The following is a 21,856-nucleotide window of genomic DNA, read 5'->3' on the forward strand; positions in this document are numbered from 1 at the left end:
CTGTTAATCTTTGACTACTTATGTCTCCTGACTAAATCCTTAGATCTTTCTCTGACATCATGCCGTTCCGCAAGGTGACCTGACAGTATGATTTTTTCTGCAATTTGCCAGTGAGCTATGTACAGCTAAAAGATTGGATGGTGCATAGAAGAAAGAGATACAAGTAAACACAGGTTTCTATCAACAGATTTCGTCCGAAAGAAGATGAGATTTGTGATGCAGCTAAATGAGCTAAGTAGTGTATATTCGACCAAGATCATAACTTGTCCCAGATACAGTCAAACTGAAACTAGTCTTCCGAATATGCATCAGAATCAGGATCGTAATCATAATCCGAATGTAATAGTGCCTGCATGTAGTCCTCCCCAGAAGATTCATCCCTGCAAATGTGACAAAGACAGCCACCTCCCGAGCCACTGCCGCCCACCAAGCCCTCTTCATGCCCGTCCCAATCGACGTCTGTAACCACTTCCTTGAGGAACTGCACTCTATCGTCCACCAGATTTCTGCACTTCACTAGTCGGAGTTCGTGTATACCGACACCATGACCGGCTCGCATTATGGCAATGTCCTGAAGTTCTTCAGCTTCACCGCATCCAAAGTCGATATTCTCGAACTCCAGAGCATGAAGCGAGGGATATGCCATATCCGAACTTTGTGTGCCTCCACTTTGTAGCACAGCAATCAGGCTTCTCATATTGCAGGTCCCACTCAGCTGAATATTTTCGAGCTCCGGAAGGTCAGTGGACCCTACGCGCCAGAAGTTTTCTCGGAGGACAAGGGAGGATGTCACAAACAAGCTTTGAATTTGGCGATGCGGGACCATCTGACACATGTCAAATATGATGGGGGGCTTTCTAGTGGATGAACTGCATTTGAATTGAATCGAAAGTAGTATATCATCGTTATGAGGGTCCCAAGAATACTTGGATTTGAATGCCGTTGATGTGCCGAATTGGACGCCGAATGTATGGTACGAAAGATTGGCACGCATCGACCGAATGATAGGACCTGATCCGTCAGGATCCTTGTGCATGGCCGAAAATAGGTCGGAAAGGCAGCTTCCAATTGGTGCTAGATTGAGAGCGATCTTGACATCAACGGGAAAGGCGAGACATGAAAAGAGAGATACAGCATTTCGGAGGGTGCAGGCGTCCAGTGCTATACTTTTTAACCGAGTGAGTGGAACTCGGTCAGAAAGCTCGGTGTCCTCGGAAATTCTGGATGACAGCCCAAGTGTCAGCTGCTCCAACTCAGGCATACGTCTCAGAGTTGACAGGAGCTGCGACAGAGTAGGATAAGATGCAGATCCTATTCGTCTCACATCTAGAGTTCGAAGCCCACTAAAAATACACGACGTCCAGCTGAAGGTACATTCCATAAGCTCAACGCTCCGAAGTAGGGGGGCTCGTCCTTGAAAAACGGCATCTGATATGGACCCCATGACTCTGAAGTTAGATTTCCCCGCGACTGAGAATTTGAATGATTGAAGCAACGGCGCGGGTTGCGATGATAAGCAATCCAAAATGCGATTGACATCCCATGGATATGAGCACAACTGGAGGAATTTGATGCGAGGTAACTGCGAAAGAATTTGCTGGAAACATTTTCGCAACGAGCCCGGCGACCTGTAGATAACAACCAAAGCAATTTTCTTCGATCTCTCCAACATCATGTCCAGACAATTAGCAGAGACGCAATTGAGAGATGCCCAAAGAGTAGGACACTCGAGAGCGACTTGGCGCCAGTGCCTGCAGACGTGGGTGATTATCATAGAAACAGGAGCACCATTAGGGCGGGGTGTGCCTGTAGGACTCTTGAAAGTGTCCTCTTCTACGATGTATGTGAAGACAGCAGTGAGAATCTCGAGTGGAAGCCAGGATATATAAGAGAGACTGATCCTGCGAGAGCGACAGCCACGCAAGGACTCGGCTAATGCAGCTATGTCTTTGTCGACGTGGGCGCGAGTCGCATGACAGTGCTCAATGACGCCAGACCCCATTCTAGGGATGATATCTAGGGAATTAGAAAGCGTCATCCTACGGGGGTAATCAGTCTAGTCCAATGCGAAATCTCGGTCAGAAAAATTACCTCTCGTTGTTGAGGAGGCTGAATGCAAATCGATGAATTTGGAACACTGAAGCTCGTGTTACTAATACCTGAGTACTGAGTGTGTAGTATGTCGTGTCGTGCCCCCCGATCGCGAAATGGGCAAGCTTCAGCGTGTTCTTGGTTGAATTGCGAGCGGGAAGTGAGACGTTGGAAGTAGAGTTTGCTTCAACAGGCTCCAGATGTGTTCCCGCCACAGTATGTCGTGGCTTCTACCCATAACTTGTATTAGCAGGGCTAACCTAAGCCCTCTGACAGCTTCTGACGGCTGGGAAATTGGGAATGATTCGAATGAGATTGACAGTATTTTCCCGCGCTCACCATATTCCTCATAAGGCCTGGGCCTGAAGCTTGAAGCTGAATATAACTCGCCGCGATAGTGGCTGATAAGTGCTCTAAGTAACGGTTTCGAAAATCGACTCAAACTGAATGTGATATAATTTGTCGAAAACTGACATAATGTGACGACCGCTCGAAGTGTTTGTGAATGCACACGGGAAAAGACTCAAGACGATCATGCAATGTCACGTAATAGCTTGGTTGCAAGAATGCCAGTCTCTATCTAACTATTCACTAGAGCTTTTACATCTTTTCTCTATTTAATGTAGCACGTGCAATAAGTACGTCGCGTGCAGCGCGGGTCAAAACGGGAGACTGTAAGGTAAGAATAAGGGACGAATAAATCACGAGCGCTGTCAGTGGTCTGCAACCGCCACACAAAACCTAGGGAAGAGAGAGAGAACCTAGGATCGTACAGGCGAAAACCAAACTTCAGATCTCTATATGCCATAATCGGGTTTGATGCATCACGTCGTCTTTACTTTCTGTCCACGTTTTTGAATGTCTTCTCTGGTCATGCGCGTGCCAAGAAGTACGTCCCAATGGATGAAGTAAGGCTGTGAGAAATTCGACTTGATGCCGACGGCCTGTACGCCTCCTAAACACTACTTTCGAGGACAAGTGGTAGTAAAGGGGCATACCTGATGATGTATGTCGTGATAGTCTGAGTTATTTCCGCTGATCAGTCGGAAGGGATCAAATGGGAAATTGTATCCGCAGTGAACGTCGACACCCTGGCACGTACCGTACACGACGCAGAAAATGGCTTGTCGTATAGAAAGATGGGCGACTTGCTCTGCAATGATTATGGCTAGCGTGTCCATCAAAAGGAATTCGAAGGGATGGTTATATAATGCCCCTAAGGCATAAGGAACATAAAGCTTATGGTGCACTGAGTGGATCTTTCTGTAGAGATATTGGTTTGTGTGCATCAAGCGATGTATGAAGTATTGCCAGGTATCGACGGTGAACCTGGGGAGACTCATTGGAGGGAGCTCAAGCCATATTTTAAATGACACTCACATCGCGAGGAATATCTGTGCAGCTGGGATTCCCCACCAGTACAGCCAATGGGTCATCCCAGGCCCCCACTGCTCCAATATTTTCATCCCTGTCTCCTCCCCAAAGAGACCTGGCACGACAAAGACCAGCGTTCTTCCCAAGCCCTCCATCTCGCTCTGACACCGCGCAACCGAGATCGCTGGCGGCTCTGTCAACCAGGCAAAACCTACCAGAATCTGCATCACATTTTGGAATATAATAGCACGTGCGACCTCCCAAGGCGTCGCCAAGTTTCTGGACTTGACTTCCTCGGACTCGTGAATGCGATATTTATCCAGCCATCGCCAGCCAGAGATATCAAGACAGTAGAACATGAGAGACATGAGCCAAAAAGCGAGCACTGGCGCACCAAGTGCGACGTAGGTGTCTGGAATGTCATCGAATATACTTTGGCGCAGAGAAAAGTAGAATGGGATTCTGACCGGGGAGAGGCACACGGTTTTGCCTATCACGAAAAATGGGCAGGTCGAGTTCATTGTTGACGAGGAAGAGAGTCGTCGGAAGGAACCGTGAAGTAGTTTATGTGTTGTCAATTTGTAGGACTGTAGCCCGTGATGGATATAGTCACCGGGAATTCGGCCACGTCACCAACATCTGCGACCCGGTATGAAATACTTTTGTTGGTGAATTCTCCCGGTCTCCGCACAGCTAATCTGAAATGCCTTCTGAAGTCGTGAAACTGGCTTGTTGTATGGGGATGGAGAACAAAATTGATGTCCTAAGATCAGTCGTTTCACCCGACAGGATATCATAGAGCTCAGGGGAAAGGAAACGATGCACTCACTTAAAGTATGCGGAATGCGTTGTCTCTACCTTGGTCCGATTCAGTCTTTGTAATGGGATCAAGGATCTTCCTTCCATGCTCAGAAATTGGGCCAGTTGCAGCATCATTCTCCACATTTTTCGATGCCTTCGTAGTGATTCGGACAAATATGACTGTCCTGGTGGGGTGATCTTCCATGGTCGTGCCACCGTGGCCCGTGGCAACGAAAACTCATCACGCGTCATGCCTGAATCATTTCCCGAAGAATGGAATAGATATGCTTTAGGATTATTCGTGTTACTCCCTGACGAACGTGTCTGTCACCAGGACATTGGCATTGGCAAACACACCTGAGCCTGAGGTGTTTCTTTAGTTCGAGCTATGTATTATTCCCGCTACCTTTAGGTAGCTGGGTTTTTGTCGACCGTTCAGATGGAAAATAACACAGATTTTGCACATTTGCAAATTCAATCTTACATAAACGGCAATATTTTCTCGTCTTGGTTCGATGAAGTATTCTTTTCTCACGTTTTTTTGGGGCGCATATGTGTATCTGACGCTCAAAATTGAGTCTTTTATTTACTCAGTCCTCATCATGTCGTTTATGCTCGATGGTCAAAACATATCAGTTGTGCGGGATGACTCTTCTAGCTCATTCTCTGGTTGCTATGTCATTTGTGCCCCTTGATCGTTCTCAAGATGGCGTGTTTCGGGCGCTCGTGACTTTGGTCGCAGACGATGTGCAGTTGTCTACTGAGTTTCTGTTTATTATTCGTGACACTTTGCCAACCACAGTTGTCTTGGGACGCGATTGGTTCGCTGTTTTGTTGCGATATTTTGCACAGTCATCCTGATGTGCGCCTGCCATTGTGCCAGTGGACGTCGACGGAGAATCCTGGTATGTCTCTCTATTATTATTATTATTATTATCAGATGCTGGGTGCTGAATTTTATGTATCAGAATTGGGACGCTCTGGTGTACATGATGGTCAATCTCTTGTTAATGAAGCTTCCCAAGCGGGTACTTTGTCGTCAGATCAGGTTGTTGCTCAGGATATGGTCCGTCGGTTGGTAGTTCATGAGCTATTGACTGTGTTAAAGTTGAATGATGATACATCAATGACTATGGCTAAGAGAATCGCTGCAGTACAAGGCAGAGCTGCAGATGCCATCCGATAAACATGGCAGTAGTTTAAAAAGGAAGAATGAGTATTGAACCCCAGTGAAAACGTGCTCTGATGGGAAAGGTCCAGAGATGTTGAGATGTGATTTTTACGGTGGTCAAAAATAAAAACAGATCTCATCACATGTTATATAGAGTGTGAAACTTATATCACATTTTGAATAAGACGGGGCAAACTCACAGATGTTCATTTATGTTTTTCTTCGCGCGAACATTTTCTAATCACATTTGAATATATGCATGGTCTATCTCGCAATATGCTCGGATAGTGCCATATATGACTGTGTGCGCACACCAGCTGCCTTGTGAATGTGCTCGGATGGGACGATAAATGATATGCATTGCACTGGGTATTAATACAAATGTGATACCAATAGAAAGCAGCAGTCGCAAATACACTGAAAACATGGCTAGAAAGCAACAGCATTAGGAAAGAAATAGGAAGTAATAAGAATCCGAGAGGGGTCCATATGCGAGGAGTCGGAGTCTGCGACAACTTGAAGCCCATGTGTGAGGAGTACGAGTCGGGCTGAAATGATCGGGATCTAGTACATCGTTCCATCGTAAGCGGTCTTGTTCCAGGACTTATTGGCAACCTGCAGTAGATTAGACCAAACCTTGTAGTAGTTATTGGGCAATACAACTACTTACCAGTGATGCTGACTCGTCATCATACACCTGTCATACCAAAGAAATTAAAGCATGCACATCTGGAATAAAGCAGCAATGTACCTTTCGCTGAGCTGGCGTGAGATCTCCATAGTAAGCACAAAACTCCTCGGTCGTTCCGTTTGTCTTCAATGTCTTGAGCCATCGTTGGGCACACAAGTTGCTAAAATAAACAAAATCAGCATTGAGACTGACAGGCTGTTGTCGTGCGGGCACACTTACCGTCCATTTTTAGTACTGCTTGGACGCATCTTACCCTTGGTGCTGCTTTTGGTAGATCCTGTTGCAGCCTTCGAAGTCCTAACATCATCGACAGTGGGGAGACCAGTGTGATTTTGAGTGGTCGATGCAGAATCAGTACCATTAGGTGCGGGAGGGGGTGGGAGAGGAGTGGGTCCAAGCAGAAGAGGTGGCAACTGAACTTTTGATGCTGCGAGAGCAAGTGCTGCCCTAATGAAAAGTTATTCAAGACATCCGGTGAAATAAGGTCAACTAAGTTACAGTGGATTTGCAACTACAACATTGACATGTGTCAGTGCAGTGAGCCTAAGAAGCTTCGAAGGGATATTTTCTTTACTATGCGAGTCCAGGCCTAACACAGGAGAAAGCAGTGCAGGAGTAGTTGGCAGAAGTTTGGGTGGTGGAGCTGATGCCGGAGATGCTATCGTTAGAGACTCTAGTCTCAGGGAGGCCAGTGCCATTGGAGGGAGCATCGGAGGGTCTACCAGCATCGAAGAGGTTGGTGCCATCACAGATGGTGTCGGGGAGGCCAGTGCCATCAGAGGGAGTGTCAGAGGGTCCACCAGCATCGGAGAGGTTGGTGCCATCATCACAGATGGAGTCGAGGAGGCCAGTGCCATTGGAGGGAGCGTTGGAGGGTCTGGCATTGGAGAGGTTGGTGCCATCACAGATGGTGTCGGGGAGGTCAGTGCCATTGGAGAGGGTATCAGAGGGTCTGGTGTCAGAGACTCTGGTGCCGGAAGGTCTGGTGCCAGAGAGGTCGGTGCCATCGTCGGAAAGGGTGTTGGAGAGTCTGGTATCGGCCCTGGTTGCGGTGTTGGAGAGGAATCAGAAGGTAGAGGCGAAACTACCAGAGACTGAGTACTTGGAGTTGATGATGTAGTTGATAACTGTGGTAGAATATCAGCAGACTTGGAATCAGCTAGGAAATATTGTCAGTATGACACGTAGACAGAAAAAAAAACTCACCTTTCATCTTCTTTTGAGGGACTTCGGACTTGATGGAGAATTTCACCTTCTTGCGCTTTTTACCATTTGAGCTTGAGGTGTGTGAGTTACCAGCATTGCCATCGTCACTTTCGTCCTCATCCTCATTGCCATGATTCTTCAACTTCCAGTTTCCGTCATCAGTAAGATACATTCTACGCCAAGCAGAGTATGATGTACTGGCGAGATACTCCAATTTCCATCCGTTGTCTTACTAGGATGTGATTGGCAATAAAATCACCAGTTCTCACTATCCTCCACGGTCAACGGTTCAGACAAATACCAACGGTTGATAATGTGGTCGTTCGTGGGAGGAGGCGTAAATAGCTGGGTCAATCTAAACAACTTCTAATGACTTTAGGTGGGTTGAGACAGTGACCGTTAACTGGCTTGATGCAGTGCTTAGGTACTTGAAGGTCGATAGTCCGTTAACTGGCTTGATGCAGTACTTAGGATGGTGAAGATAAGGATCGTAAATGGTGTAGCCGAATCGATAACTGGCTTGATGCAGTACTACGATGCTACTAAAAGAGGATTGCAAAGGTGTGCAATATGAAGATGAAGATATGAATCACACAATACACAATGAATCAGAGTAATATCTTGTAAACACTCCCTATTCTCAAAAATTAGAGGAGATCAAACTAAGCCTCTAACACAATTGAATCAACTGAAATATGTGGCTTTGAAACTAACTTCTCTGCTGCTCAGGCACTCACGATGAGTATGACGCAGAATCAGAACAGAGTACACCTTCTTGATGTAGTCTTAAAGCAGCCAAGCTCTTAATATTGTTGAATAAAGTGCTAGTCTTATTTGTCGTCCTCCTAATCGTTAAAAATATGTAAATTCTCCCCACAGAAAAGGTATCCTGTGTTGCAAAGAGAATGTGACGAAACTACAACTAGAAGACTGATAACCGTGTACCAGCTAGTGTAATTCAAGGATTGGCTCAAGGTAGGCCTCAGAAGATCAGTATGTTGTGGGAAATGATGACAAAAGAATGGAGGGAATAAACTAATATTCACTCAGATGTTCACACAAATATAGGGTGAGAAATTCAGGAAGATACTCAAATCCTCCTCCCTCTCTCTTTAAAGGGGGATGTCTGTCCTCTCAAAGGAAGCTTATTTCAAAAGGGAGATTGTCATTATTCAGAGGGGAAACTGGGCCCCTTATATACTACTCTAAATGTGGCTGTGTGACTATCTATTTAAGGAAAATATGACTCATCCTGACTCATACTGAGTCATATTAAAGATGACTCATAGTGACTCAGACAGAAAATGACTCATAATGACTCATACTGAGTCATAGTTGAAATGTCTCATAATGACTTGTTCACTTCTCAAATATTCCCATCTATCAACTTTCTTCCTTCAGTTTCCTGACTGAATCCATCTCATCTTACTAATCCATTTCATCTGACTAAGCCATTGATCACACATGAACTGTTGAAATGTTGGATGCTACCGTAAATATGTTTCAGAACATTCAGAAAATATGTGAAGAATTGTAAAAAACAATCATAAGATTGTGAGAGAATGCTGACTAATGTGTTGTGGTATGTTTGGAACTTATCTTTAGATTGGATAAGTGTTAATTGAATTATTATGTAGTATTATGGGTGTGTTATGTCTGAAAATTACTCAAATCAAATCATAATGTGTTATAGAAAATTCTTAGTAATTTCGTAAAGTATAGTAGAGAACATCAAAGCTAAAAAGTAGCCATGACCATGCACAAAACAAGTTTGGTGCGTGTCAGCGTGCAATTTGTCCATTTGGTAGTAGAAGTCGTGACCATTTTTTGATGTGAGGGAGTGGGTGATTGAGTCCAAGGAAATCAGACAAAGCTTGTGCTTCTTCTCCAACGGGGAGTTTTGCATATCTGTCTTGCTTGCAAAGCAGTGCATATCCATCTCCTAGATCAGCAGCAGTGTCTGAAAGATGTTTGCGAGGTTCATCAAGATCAGGCATTGTAGATAGGAGTGTGTTGATCATGCAGCGTCGTAGTCCCTGTTGTGACAAATTTGCATATGGTCGAGAAGGTTGTCGAATCTCTTGACCAAGGTTCCCAATAGTACGTTCCATCGTCCACTGGGCATAGCAGATTGGTGGGCCCTTCTGAACTGTCTCCATCACAAGATGACTAGTCTGGTGGGTACACGGGCGTACAAAATGCAAGCGATCCTCTCTGAGCTGATAATAGAGGGTCTCGAACTCTCACTCCCAAGTACCAAGGAGAATAAACGCATCGGTAAGTTCTTCTGCTGTGAGACTGTGCTGACTCATAATTTGAAACCCGCGCATGAGCTTGCAGTAGTTGAGCCAATAGGGCTCAGGAAGAATGTTGTAGAGTAGCACAGGACCAAGGCCAAAGGTATATAGGTGAAATTCCTAAGTCTTGTAGTCGGTATTGATCTTCTCAGCAATATTCCGAGGTTTTCGATCAAACGAGCCTGGAAGATATGGCCCTGCAGCCTCCACTGCCTTTCCATGCGCAATTCAGCCATCCCCATCACAAAGGACAGCCCAGTCCCATGTGTTGACATTGTCTGTCGGTGCACAGTCCATTGTTCCGCGCCAGAGCGCAAGAAGGAGATCGCTGAGGTTGCCTGCGAGATGCATTATATCAGTTGTCATACAGAGTGGAACACTGAGGCAGTGCTGGGGGCTGAGGCCGAGGATTAATGGGGGTTTTGTGAGACCGGTGTCCGTCTTCTTGAGTTCATATTGGCATTGGCTTGGTGCAGTCATGATAAGCTCGATATTTTTGGCATAGTCATCGGCACCACCAAGTGGGATAGTGAATACATCAATATTGGCGTGGTCACTTCCTTCAACACAGCGATCACGCAGTTTCAGAAGTGCTGGATAGTAATGAGTGCCACGAGTTTTACGCCTTCCTCTCACTCCACAATACATGCGACATCCGTTCTTGCCACTGTGCCCTACCATCCCATCCCAATACACGAGCCCTGGGCCATCTGCTGTCGTAAAAATGAGATGGAGGTCTGACCTGACAACGTGGTTACGAGAGGCATCCCAAATAGTGAGTGCTTTACGTTGGAGTGCAGCGAGATGATGCATTCCAACAATAATGAATGAGTCGACATTTTTTGGTTTATTTGGTCCTGGAATAAAGCCACCAGGGCGAACATGAAGTTTTTGGTAGCGCTTGTCAGGAGATAGATTAAGAATGACCCATATATAGATCCAACAATCGGATGTCTTGCTCTTGTATAGCTGCGCACTGTCAAGTGAGACCATCAGAAGAATGCCATCCTGCTTGATCTCACCATCAAGCACAGCACCAAGAATATCAAACCCCATTGCGATATCATCAACAACAGGCACCCTTCCTGTCTGCCTCAGGCCATCTAGAACCTCCTGAGTTCGCTCCCAAAGGTATCACATATGACGCACACTCTCCGGGTCACGATAGAGAGCCTGTAGCTGCGGACCAAGTGGGATAGTAACAAATGTTTGTGCCGCAACCTTGATTTGTCCACCACTCGCTCGTAACTTTGCTTGATCCCATCGAGATGAGCCGCACATTGGACAGCTCTCCAGATGGGCAAACGGGCCCATGAATGCTAAACATGACTCTGGGCACATGTCGTGCTCAATTGATTCGACACCAGTGTGCTGGGAAATGAGCTTCTCGACATTGTAAAAACTGAGGATCTTGTCAACACCATTAGCACCCTCAAAATTGCACATTGTGGCTCTCCGCATTCAATTATAGGCCTCTTGAGAGCCATGCTCAAGCACCAGGTACATAGAGATGCTCTGACGCACACCAGGGCTGTCGATAACGATGGGCCCTTGCGGCGGATTCCGCAGTCTATGTAGAGCATCGTCACTAAGCTTGGCAAGGGGATCATCCAAAGACGCATTCTTCAGTGCCAGAACAAACTCCATAGATTCTTTCATCTTCTGGAGCACAGCACGCTGTGCCAGGTTGTTGATATCAATGTTTGGTTGTGGCCTACGGGCTAGTACCAACTCAATTGGGGGGTGTTCATGGTCAGGAGGGGGTGGAGGTTCGTTGTCGGGAGGGGGCAGAGGCTCGTTGTCAGGATGGGGCAGAGGTTTGTTGTCGGGAGGGGGCAGAGGCTCATTGTCGGGAGGGGGCAGAGGTTCGTTGTCGGGAGGGGGCAGAGGTTCGTTGTCAGGAGGGGGCAGAGGTTCGTTGTCGGGATGAGTCTTTAAAACGATAGTCAGACTTGTGTGTGTTTGAATATAAATACATACCACTTGTTCAGGCTCCACAGTTTTGGCCTGCTTGCGTCGACCTACAAAGCATTGAGAATCTGCGCTCTCGCGTGCTCGTTTTGCAAGTGCTCGTAAGGTGGCAGCATGATGAGCACCATCTGATAAGGACATCTCGCAGGCATCATCTGAAGGAATAGCCTTCAAGCCATCAGTACTAGGCACTGGGTGTCCAGAACTGCCTGAGGCTTGTGCAGGAGGATCTGAAACAGTTAGTGCCCCCAAACCAAATGCTTTTGCAGTTTGCATCTTCTCCTTTTCTTCCTCGGTGGTTGCTTCATTGAGATGGCAGTACCAGGACATGTATGAGACTTCGTGAGGCTGCCCATGATTATACTTGGTGCAGACACAAAGAAACCGAACACCAGCCTGGTCAATATTCATTCTAGGTCAAAGTTAGATAGGGAAATAACAGCCAAGAAGGCTAATACATATGATACTCACCTGAATTAATGAGAGCTTTCCTCCTCCACCACCTACTAGTAATTATGCTTTTCGCGCTCCAGAGGCTAGGCTGAGCAGAGCGTGGGCAAAGTGTTTTTTGCGACACGATGTGAAGATGCAATGTTGTGCGTTGTATGTAACACGATGATACGAAGTTTGTGTTGCATGCGACCTTACAATGCGAAGTTGTAAGAAGATAACAATAAGCAATGTGCTATGCGAAGGAGATCTATGTATATCACAAATAAGCACTTTTCAACGCAGTACAAAACAGGTATTTTGTATTTGAACATCTCTGGACCTTTCCCATCAGAGCACATTTTCACTGGGATTGAACCAAGACGTCCATTCCCACACACGAGGTAGCGGGCCCTGCCACGGATGTGGCCCTGCACAACTTATATAATAGAAGTGAAGTTCACACACTTTGTAGCGAGTACTATCACTTGCCCAGAGTTGCAAAATGGCCCGGAGTTGCAAATCACAATGTAGCACACTCATTTTCCACTCATTTTCTTAGCACAATGATTCTAGAGGGTAATTAGTACATAGCTTGCTGTATGTATTTTTTATTTCATGAAAAATGGGCTGGAGGTACTTGCAGGCAGCGAAAATACTGCGCAGAACATGTACTTTCCACGCTAATCCATCGTAGGGAAGCCATCACATGCACCAAAAAATTCAGGAATTTTACTAGTGATTTCGCATTGCCTTCTAACACTCCTCTAATTCCAACATGCTCCTAGTGTTTTTTTTATTTTAATGTTGTGTAGTTGTTGTGTTATGAAAAACTGGTCGGAACGTTTTGCAACTCTGGGCAAGTGATAGTACATAACAGTCCATTCACGACTCTGACAGATACTTCAAAGTCATTATACTGTGCAAAATACTTAACTCGTTGAAGAAAGCCACAAGCTTAATTAAGCTTGTAGCTTTCTTAGATCCGGATGCGACGTGCATCAACAAGATACAAGTCATTTGCCCCCACACCAAGCAATATGCCTTCTCACTGTAACCTTTTCAAATGCTCACGGGTGCTTGCGGTAGATAGCATTCCTACTAGACAAGGCTTTGCACTCGCTCTCTGGATCAACTGGCATGACATCAGGAAAACCCTCCCATATAGACTTAGATAGATTAGACGTTCTTAGACAAATTTTCGCAAGCTGTGAAATTTTATAGTAGCTAGCTCTAAGACCAATAGTATAGTGCAAGCTAATGATAATCATTGGCAACTAGCGCAGTGTTGCAAAACTGTATCGATCTAAGTATGTATTTACATAGAATGATGAACACTCGTCAAGAACGTTAGCAGAGGTCCATTCACAAGGAGCTACAGAGCCGAAATGCGGAATCAAATGGGCACTACAATGAATATTGCTGATTGGTATGATGCTGGCCATTCATTCTCCATTTTTAACGACACGTGAGACCTTGTGCAGGCCGTGATCTCGATCAGGTACACAGAAGGCAGAGAACCATTCGACGTATGCGAGATGTTTTGGAGGCTGAAATGTGGATGGGAAAAGTTGGGGGATGGCTTTGGGAGGTATCGAGAATATGATACGGACTTGCGCAATTCGATATCCTAAATAGTAACCGCTGAGTACCAGTCAACAGCACAATTCAGAGCACTCACCTTTGATGCCAAGTGACCCGCCTGTGCCATCATTAACGAACACGGTATCAAATCGTGGCGCAACACTGTCGGATGTAAATTTTCCTGATCGTCCAGGACGTGCATGGACACTATCGACTGTGACCGGAGGATCCCCATCACCACGAACATTATCCAAGAGCCATTTCACCTTGTGAAAGACCGGTAGTCTTTAAAATGGGATGTGTATATCAGCTGCTCGATCTTCAAGCTGCCTGGCTGTAACAGTAGTGTCGACAGGAAGGGTAGCTTTCGCAACATAACGTGCGAGACATTCATTAAAGTGCGTGGCACCATATTCGTTTGCGACCTTGTCCAATGTGACCGCCTTGATGGTAGGATGCTTTGTCATCGTTTGAGTACAACGAAATGTCATTTCTGGGGGACGGGGCTGATGATGCGGACGTGTGGTGTTTTCGACGAGTCTCCACTGAATGTATTTCTCATGACGTGAAATTTTCTCCCTCCGTTAAGCCAAGTCGTCATTTGACCAAACTCATTCTTGTGGTTCGTAGAGCGATAAGCATCTTTCGCAAGGTCAATGTGAAGGTGTTCGGTGTATTCGGTATTGTAGTTGTCCGTAGTGCCATACATTCGAATCATGTGAGTGTAGTGAGCTGTGAAGTGGAGTTTTGGCAAGTTGAAGGAATTCCGAATGCCAAGGTCAATAAAGATGTCCTTGTTGTCGTGGAAAAGGTTAAGTGCCTCGTCAAGTAAAACCAGCGTCTCAGAGCTGTGACATGGGTACTGAGCAAAATATAAAAAGTCTAGCAGACCACGAACGGCATGGAGGAGTCGAGCGGAAGACATATTATTAGGTAGACTGATGTCGATGATGATGCCGAGCAAGAAATGGCAAATTTGATTATGTTCTGTACCGCTTACACGTGAAAGAGTTGTGATGCCCTTCGTAAATAGTCGAATATGGTGATTTGGGGGGAGGCGTCGACATCGTGCATCAATCTCCGTACTGCCACATGCATCAGAAAGCCAAGCGAGGAGATGCTTGACGAGCCCTTGGTATAGTTGATGCAGAATATCAGGAGTTATGGATTCGAATATATTGACAAAGGGTAGTCCCTCCCAGAATGGGTGGACAATAGGCTTAATGCCAGCATCTGCGCATGCACGCACAAAGGCCAATCCACCTTGGTCAAGAGCGCAGAGGGCATCAAGTACTGCACCAAGGTCTCGTAGGTTGCCAATTTGCGACACCAGTTGCTAGACCAAGCTCGTCGGAAGGGAACATCGCAATTTGGACATTGAGTTGTCTTGACTCCGGTAGCTAAAACTTGCTCTGGGTAGTCTCCTGCAAAACATGCAAACAAAGGATGGCCTCGACGCATTATTCCATCACCACTTCGCATATTAATGCCATTGATGCCGGCAGCTGTGAGTGGTGCAAGTACACGTCCCACACAAGCATGATATAAATTGGCAAGCATCCGTCGGCGAGCAGCTTTGTTGGTAATGTGTTCAAGGCGAGTAGTTGGAAGGTATGCGAGGAGGACATGTGCCTGGCGTGATGGTTTCCGACGAATATCCTTTGGGATGTTTCCAATAGTCACGTAGACGGGGTATGCTGTCTTGTTGCGAAACATCGTAACTTGAGTCTTGTCTGATGAAATGATGATGGGAATTATTGTAGCACCAGGGCGCTCGTGATCTAAGTGTTTCTAGGAAGAATACAATATTAATATTAGTACGTTGAAGCTCACAAAAGGTAGAAAACACCGACCTGACTATTCCACCACCATTTTCAGTATGCATCTCATGATATAAACGAATCGTCTCATCTTCGTCGGCATAATGGCGTTCAGGCGCAAAGACCAGAAAGTCAGCAAAACTTGGATCACTGAAAAGAGCCTTGATGCATTCAATGATATCGCGATAGTAGACATCAAACACTTCATTAGCAACGACAATCTGATCGCATTTGAATTTCGGACGGCCTGGAAGTTCATCGTCGATGATCTTGTTCAGTTCCCGTGTATTCTTGAAGGAAAGACCAATCTTTTCGCTAAGCTGGAAGTGCTACAATTAGATTGATCCTAGTGTTCGAGTAAAGCACGGACTTACACCTTCAATAGAAACAAGTTCTGAGAACGCAGTTGAGCTTGAACCTTGTAATTTTGCCCATCGAGCCATCTCCCAATCAAGCTTCGAGGCGAATGGGGCATAGATATTATCTGCACTCGAGCCATTAAGCTGTGCATGGTAGGTTATATTGCTTGGCTGCTTGATGGCTGAGTCGATGGGCTGTCCAGCTCGTTGATCAGGGTAATGGACAACTATAGGTACTTGTTCGTGTTCAAGAAGTCGCCGCTGCGCCATATGAAAAGCATCTTGGCCTTGATCTGCGGTAGGTGGGTGTAAGGCATCATTGTGCGCAGGTGCTGGCACTACAGGAGGTTCCCATTCGTCATGATTGTTAGTGTCATGATGCTCCGCAGAATGACTTGAGGGTGCTGGTGCTGCAGGAGGCTCCCATTCGTCATGATCGTTGATGTCATTATCTGAGTCATCTTCATCCATAGGTGCTTGACCAACATTCCCCCTCGTCATCTGACCCTGGCCATGCAAACTCATCCTCAGCGTATGTTCCAAAAAAATCACCTTCAAAATGCAGCGGATGATTTGGATCAGGTGCGTCTATATCTACATCATTTGCTGGGTCTGGAGCGAATCGCCGTGAGGAAAGGTAGAGGGTACGACAGGCAGGATTGGTGGTTTTTGCGAGATGCTGACTATAACTGGTGATTGATGCAAGCTTTTTATTGCAGGAAGGACATGTTATTTCGGGCATGTTCTGCGTAGATTCAATAAAACATGAACACTGAACGCCTGAAAATCACTTACAACTTGTCAGTCAACAGTAAGGACAAATAAAGTGTGCGAGTCTGACAGTCAGAGCAAAAAAGTGGTGTCAGCAGCATGTAGAGGCTGTGAGGCTCTGCCGAAGTAAGAAATATTGGGTAAAGTGATGACGGTATTCCGCATGCTCGGAGATTGGTAAATTCAAGTCTTGCAGTGATGGAACCAGATATCAGACTCGTTAAGCACATCAGATAAATGACTTTTGCGAAGCACAGTAGCTGAACACGACAAACATAGAGGGTAGTAATGGAGAGGAGAATGCTTCTTGATAGTTCATAAACGGGGGAATGCCAAAAGTTCCCAGCCGATGGGGCCGTTACTAGGGAAGAACACTAGTTGAAGATGCTAAACATAGAGGGTGGTAATGGAGAGGAAAATGCTTCTTGATAGTCCGTAAACGGAGGAAATGGCTTTCACCAAGTGCCGTAGTGGAACATAGAGGGTGGTAATGGAGAGGAAAATGCTTCTTGATAGTCCGTAAATGAAGGAAATGGCTTTTGCCAAGCGCAGTAGTGGAACATAGAGGGCGGTAATGGAGAGGAAAATGCTTCTTGATAGTCCATAAACGGAGGAAACGACTTGCATCCGATTAGCATGCCACCAATAAGAAAGTTCCCGATTGACAGGACCATTACTAAGAAGAGAATGGTGTGCACACTAGGACTACTTTGTAAAGCTGTGTTTTAAGTTTCTGAACATAAACTCACCAAATAGCAAACTAAGCCAGACAAGGAAAGGGTCAACCCTGGCTCAGCGCTCAGTATAATAAGCGGACTGTTTCAAATTAAATGCCTGACCCCAACTTAAATAAAAACACTCACTCACCTTTTTGAAGCGGTCTTTCTCCAGCAGAAAGGCACTCTCACATTCGTTTTTCAGACTTTTTACTCCTTCCGACCTTAATTTCCCTTCAATGGACTTGCATCCACAGCATAAGAAATTTTTCATGACAACAAAGTTAAAACTCACTTGGTTCAAGTATGACGCAAGGCAAAAGATCAGGCTCTAGACAATCCAGGTAAGCACATTGTCACCATACAAATTCATACTCACAATGATACTTTGTGGCAGTTTGGGGACCACTCCGCCGAAACAAACGGGCACGCAAGCACGAACGCTCACCCACTGATGATATTGCACCTATTCCAAAATGGGTCAAGTCAGTCAAAAGTAAGTCGCGATTAGTAGTAGCTCACCTGTAGTGATGACCCACCATGATGGATGCAGGTGGTGGAACGAAAGCAAGGGCGCCAGAACCTCCCCTCAGAACTGGAAAAAGCAAAAGCTGCAGTAAGTATCAGTGCCCACACAAAAGCCAAACTTGCTCACAGAAAGATTAGAGCGGCCGCCACCTCTCGCATCAGACTCTGAGGACAACGTGGAGGTTAGCCAACCTCAGCGGTTAAAGAAGAGGGGTCAGCATTGCGTGTTGCCACGTGACACTCTTACTAATGGTTGAAAGTTATAGCTCGTGTCAGTGTTGAACCGTCAGATATTGATTCGGACACTGCTAGCAAGCAGAGTGTCTCTGATAGAGCTTCCAGCTCCGAAATTGAAATGTCGGACTCAGGATCAGAGCCAGTCAAGAGCATCGCAAAAGCTCTGTTTGAAGAGGTGAGTCACTTCGCACTGCATTCAATAAGCTTAAGTAATCTGCATGAACTTTCAAGGTTCCTGCAATTGTCAATACGCAGGCAGACTGCCAGAAAAAGCCTGCAAAGAGTAAGTCTGGCAGACCTCAGAAGACCTTTCCATCCTCGAAATCAAACCTGAGCCCGATGTGCCCCCACATGCTGACACCATGGCTGATCTTGTCTACACAAAGACTGGGTCAGTGCGACTTATGGACCAGAACACGGAGCTTCGCAAGGTGATCCATCATGGTATCCTCGAGGTCAAGGCATACATTGCCTTCAAGCACGGGTACCCTGAAATTGTGGCCAAGAACTCATATGCGCGGGAAATCTTACTTCAGGCTGCGAAGCACCACAAGACAGCGCCAATTGAGAAACGGATGTATGTTGATGATGAGTATTTGTCGGCACTCGCCAATCTAGTAAGTAATCTGTCTTACTTTGATTTAATATTGACACCTGCTATAGATTGATGCTTGTGTGAGCCTCTTCCGCACTGAAATCAAGGACGTCGCCTATAAATATGCCCCAGGCTACTTTCGACTCGGCCATGACTGCAATGCTATCGTTGACCGTCTCCTTGCAGGTCATTCCTACATTTTTCCGCAGACATTTGATGTTAGTTTTTTCGCACAAGAATTTGACATCCCACTGACACCTCGCATCAAGGCTGAGGGTCTTCCTTCTCCAAAATGACAGAAGCCATATCAAGGGCAGCCCATAGTCGACACTCTATACGAGACATTCTTCAAAAACACGAAGTCAGTTGGTTTGCAGTTTGCTCAGCACTTTCTTGACATTGCGGAGAACAAAACTGGTCGACCAGAAATCCATATCCCCATGTTGGCCATGGTCAGCACAGCTGTAAGTTTGTGTTCGCACTCATCTGTTCATTGACTCACTTCTTTGTTGTTAGATCCATGCTGTTCTCGTTGCAAAGAAGAACAAGGCAGGTGAAGATTTCAAGTTCACTGGTAACCAATTCTGTGATATCTATACATACCACGTGGCGTTGTTGGAGAGAATCCGAAAGACGGCTCCTGTCAAGTTTCACAAAATGATGGCTGATATTTACGAGGAGGTCCAGTAAGTCCACATCCAATTTGGTATACACGTTGCTGACTTACTGTTGCTTACAGGCATTTACATCGTGACACAATTGGAGTCTATGACAAAGATACCAATCTAGCATTCTTGGACCTTGAGGGAATGGATGACGAGTAGAATACCTCACTGACGCTGTGCCATATTTTGCAGGACATAGGATTTAATCTTCGATACCCCACTGCTCGCTATATCTCACCACTCGCTATGTTTTCTCGTGCTTGTTTTGCTCATATGAGTCGTACATTACTGCATCAGCCTGATACCCAATTTTAATGATATTAATTTTTTCATGTACTCGAAGTGTGAAAGTCTTCCTATTAGTGTTTCCTAGGTGTCTACTAGGACACGTCAAATTGTTTTTAAATGACAGCAAGGTATGGCTAATTGTTCTAAATAGCAGCAAGGTATGGCTAATTAAAAATCAGCAATAAAGTCTGGCTAGGATGTCTAGCCCATCTAATATGTCTAATATGTATTAGTTGCACGAAAAAGATCTAATCCGAACAGCTTTATCTAAGTTTACATGGGAGGGTTTTCCTGATGATTGCAGAAACAGCTCAACAGAGTCTGCTCAGTACTCATTATTCTCATGGCATATTTCATACCCTTGTATGTGCTCACTTCGATTTGGCGTCATACATGCACCGTACTATGTTCCAGCCCTTTGCCCATCATCCTAGCGCAGTTCCTTCGGACATGCATCCGTCTGTTGTCGCTGCATTAAATGCTGATCCTATCTGGTTTTCTCATATGCCTTCATGCCATGTGGGGCGGACTAAAGTCTAAAACCAACGAGATTCCATATGAACATGACTGAATGGATGACGTTGACCGGAAGGCTGATCCCGTGTATCTCTGAAGGAACTTGCAAAAAGCTGGAGTCTAGATTGCTATGGAGGGTGCAGGAGACTACATAGTTTCCATTGTGGTGATGATCAACAACCGCCCAGCTGATGATTATCATAATTACAGTTAGCTCACGAGTCAATGTAGCCATCAAAGGACAGTGAGAGTGACATTGCAATGAAGACTTGCCAGTGAAGTTGCAAGTCTCGTTTTCCGCATACTATAGCTTCTGAGAATATGACTGACCATGATAGTACTTGATAATTGTCAAATTTAGGTAGCACACCAAATATAAAAGACGAGGGAGCCGGTTGAACAGCTGTCACGATTTATATTTTCTGAATCGGTGTTCGCGGTGCTCGGGTTGATCAGACATTGAATCTGGATGTTCATTCTATGTAGCAAACCTGATTCACCATTATTATAAAAAATGGCAGTAGATCTAGTTCCTTACATGCATTAATTATCAGCATCTCGCCCCAAACACTAGGAATTGTCGTGAAGAATTGCGGAAGCAGCGAGAACTTTGCTTCTCTTAGTGGTCCTAAGATGATTCAAATCTGTCTCAGGCTCTAATCCATTAAAAGAAACCCATCTGTTCATTGCTGACAGCGAAGACTGCATACGCAGTTTTACACATGTCAGAGGAATCCTGTAATGGAAGCTTGTAAGAAGGAAGCCGAAGCCAGTATGTCTGATGGTGTGTAAGGTACCACAGGCACCGCGGTAACATGGTTATGAGTGTCTGATCGTCCTTAGTATTAACTTGATTGAGATATCCAGTCGCAATATCCACCTCAAGTAGTATCCTGTGCTCGTAGATGTGGCGCTCCCTGTGGCACAGAAAAGAGTGCTGTGAATCCGTTGACTACACCATTGACATATCAGAATCTGAAGAATAATTCCACCCAGAAAATGCAACCATCTCTGGGGATGATATGAACAATCTATTTTCACGATCTCTACACAGAAACATTCCATGGGAGGGCAGTGATAATTTTTCTCTGAGACCAAACAATACTCACTGTATCAGCATGACCTAATATCCCGTTCCATCGGCTATGATATGTAGGCAGTACAGGCTATGTTTTGCGACAGAGACTCACTTCTCCGTGCCTGGAAAACTGGGTGGTTTGGCTCGGAAAACTGGACCAAGTTTTGACAAGTTCAAGTATTTTTGAAGGCACAATGAATCGGCGCGATAGTTGGGGACCATGTATTGCCAGTAGTGAACACGGTGAACCCTTGATTTTCCGAAAGTGTAAGAGACCGAGTGAGTGAAATCTAGGATGTGGGGCAACAGAATGATGAATCTTGTAGACGCTCGTGTTAAAGTTCAATTTGTGTGAATAATCACGATGTACAAAAATGCCGGTGCGTAGGATATGCAGGCAAAAAATCATCGGAGAACTTCCTCGAGAAGATTCAGAATCAATCCATAAACCTAGTCCAACCATAGACTTGCATTCTATAGGAACACAGCAATAAAAATATCAATCTTTCATCGCATCGCAACCTGTCACAATGGGTGTGAAGTGGCGTGGAACCAGGGATAATGCAGTGATCACTGATCAGTGCTAGTAGGAAGATGCCAGTACCAATACTATATGCCATACCATAAGTTATACATACTTACATCCGAAAAGCCACTTCGTAAAAATA

At 45.4% G+C, this 21,856-nt stretch overlaps 6 protein-coding genes across 6 annotated transcripts; 1 reads left to right on the top strand and 5 right to left on the bottom strand.

Annotated features, from left to right (window-relative positions):
• Positions 1-217: 217 nt before the first annotated feature.
• On the bottom strand, positions 218-2,502 carry F5147DRAFT_611177 (uncharacterized protein). Its single transcript, XM_041432433.1, has 3 exons — positions 2,431-2,502; positions 2,092-2,377; positions 218-2,039 (listed from the first exon to the last, which is right to left on the bottom strand). Exon 3 carries the CDS (start codon positions 2,036-2,038, stop codon positions 290-292), a length of 1,749 nt encoding a protein of 582 aa, XP_041294000.1. The 5' UTR covers position 2,039; positions 2,092-2,377; positions 2,431-2,502; the 3' UTR covers positions 218-289.
• A 311-nt stretch (positions 2,503-2,813) lies between these two features.
• F5147DRAFT_136513 (fatty acid hydroxylase superfamily-domain-containing protein) lies at positions 2,814-4,077 on the bottom strand. Its single transcript, XM_041428219.1, has 3 exons — positions 3,472-4,077; positions 3,090-3,420; positions 2,814-3,035 (listed from the first exon to the last, which is right to left on the bottom strand). Exons 1-3 carry the CDS (start codon positions 3,984-3,986, stop codon positions 2,916-2,918), a joined length of 966 nt encoding a protein of 321 aa, XP_041294001.1. The 5' UTR covers positions 3,987-4,077; the 3' UTR covers positions 2,814-2,915.
• Positions 4,078-6,001: 1,924 nt separating this feature from the next.
• On the bottom strand, positions 6,002-7,506 carry F5147DRAFT_651946 (uncharacterized protein; the record flags this gene model as incomplete). Its single annotated transcript, XM_041433570.1, has 6 exons — positions 6,002-6,052; positions 6,108-6,134; positions 6,189-6,288; positions 6,348-6,575; positions 6,627-7,287; positions 7,335-7,506. 6 exons carry the CDS (start codon positions 7,504-7,506, stop codon positions 6,002-6,004), a joined length of 1,239 nt encoding a protein of 412 aa, XP_041294002.1.
• A 4,263-nt stretch (positions 7,507-11,769) lies between these two features.
• Positions 11,770-12,113, bottom strand: F5147DRAFT_690109 (uncharacterized protein; the record flags this gene model as incomplete). The annotated part of the gene is made up of 2 exons (XM_041437035.1): positions 12,074-12,113; positions 11,770-12,014 (listed from the first exon to the last, which is right to left on the bottom strand). A coding segment is annotated over exon 2 (172 nt), but the record flags the coding sequence as incomplete, so codon positions are not given.
• Positions 12,114-13,281: 1,168 nt separating this feature from the next.
• F5147DRAFT_752967 (uncharacterized protein) lies at positions 13,282-16,265 on the bottom strand (the record flags this gene model as incomplete). Its single annotated transcript, XM_041440226.1, has 8 exons — positions 13,282-13,661; positions 13,713-13,881; positions 13,957-14,194; positions 14,227-14,834; positions 14,865-14,951; positions 14,978-15,406; positions 15,474-15,755; positions 15,810-16,265. The coding sequence occupies 8 exons, from the start codon at positions 16,263-16,265 to the stop codon at positions 13,477-13,479; spliced, it is 2,454 nt and encodes an 817-aa protein (XP_041294004.1). The 3' UTR covers positions 13,282-13,476.
• Positions 16,266-17,821: 1,556 nt separating this feature from the next.
• On the top strand, positions 17,822-19,465 carry F5147DRAFT_772579 (uncharacterized protein; the record flags this gene model as incomplete). The annotated part of the gene is made up of 9 exons (XM_041441361.1): positions 17,822-17,897; positions 17,948-18,022; positions 18,076-18,221; positions 18,278-18,289; positions 18,343-18,663; positions 18,710-18,859; positions 18,941-19,105; positions 19,158-19,327; positions 19,381-19,465. The coding sequence occupies 9 exons, from the start codon at positions 17,822-17,824 to the stop codon at positions 19,463-19,465; spliced, it is 1,200 nt and encodes a 399-aa protein (XP_041294005.1).
• Between the last annotated feature and the right edge of the window lie 2,391 nt (positions 19,466-21,856).

The sequence above is a fragment of the Suillus discolor genome (genome assembly GCF_016758755.1).
Source record: "Suillus discolor strain FC423 chromosome Unknown F5147scaffold_21, whole genome shotgun sequence".
Taxonomy (NCBI): domain Eukaryota; kingdom Fungi; phylum Basidiomycota; class Agaricomycetes; order Boletales; family Suillaceae; genus Suillus; species Suillus discolor.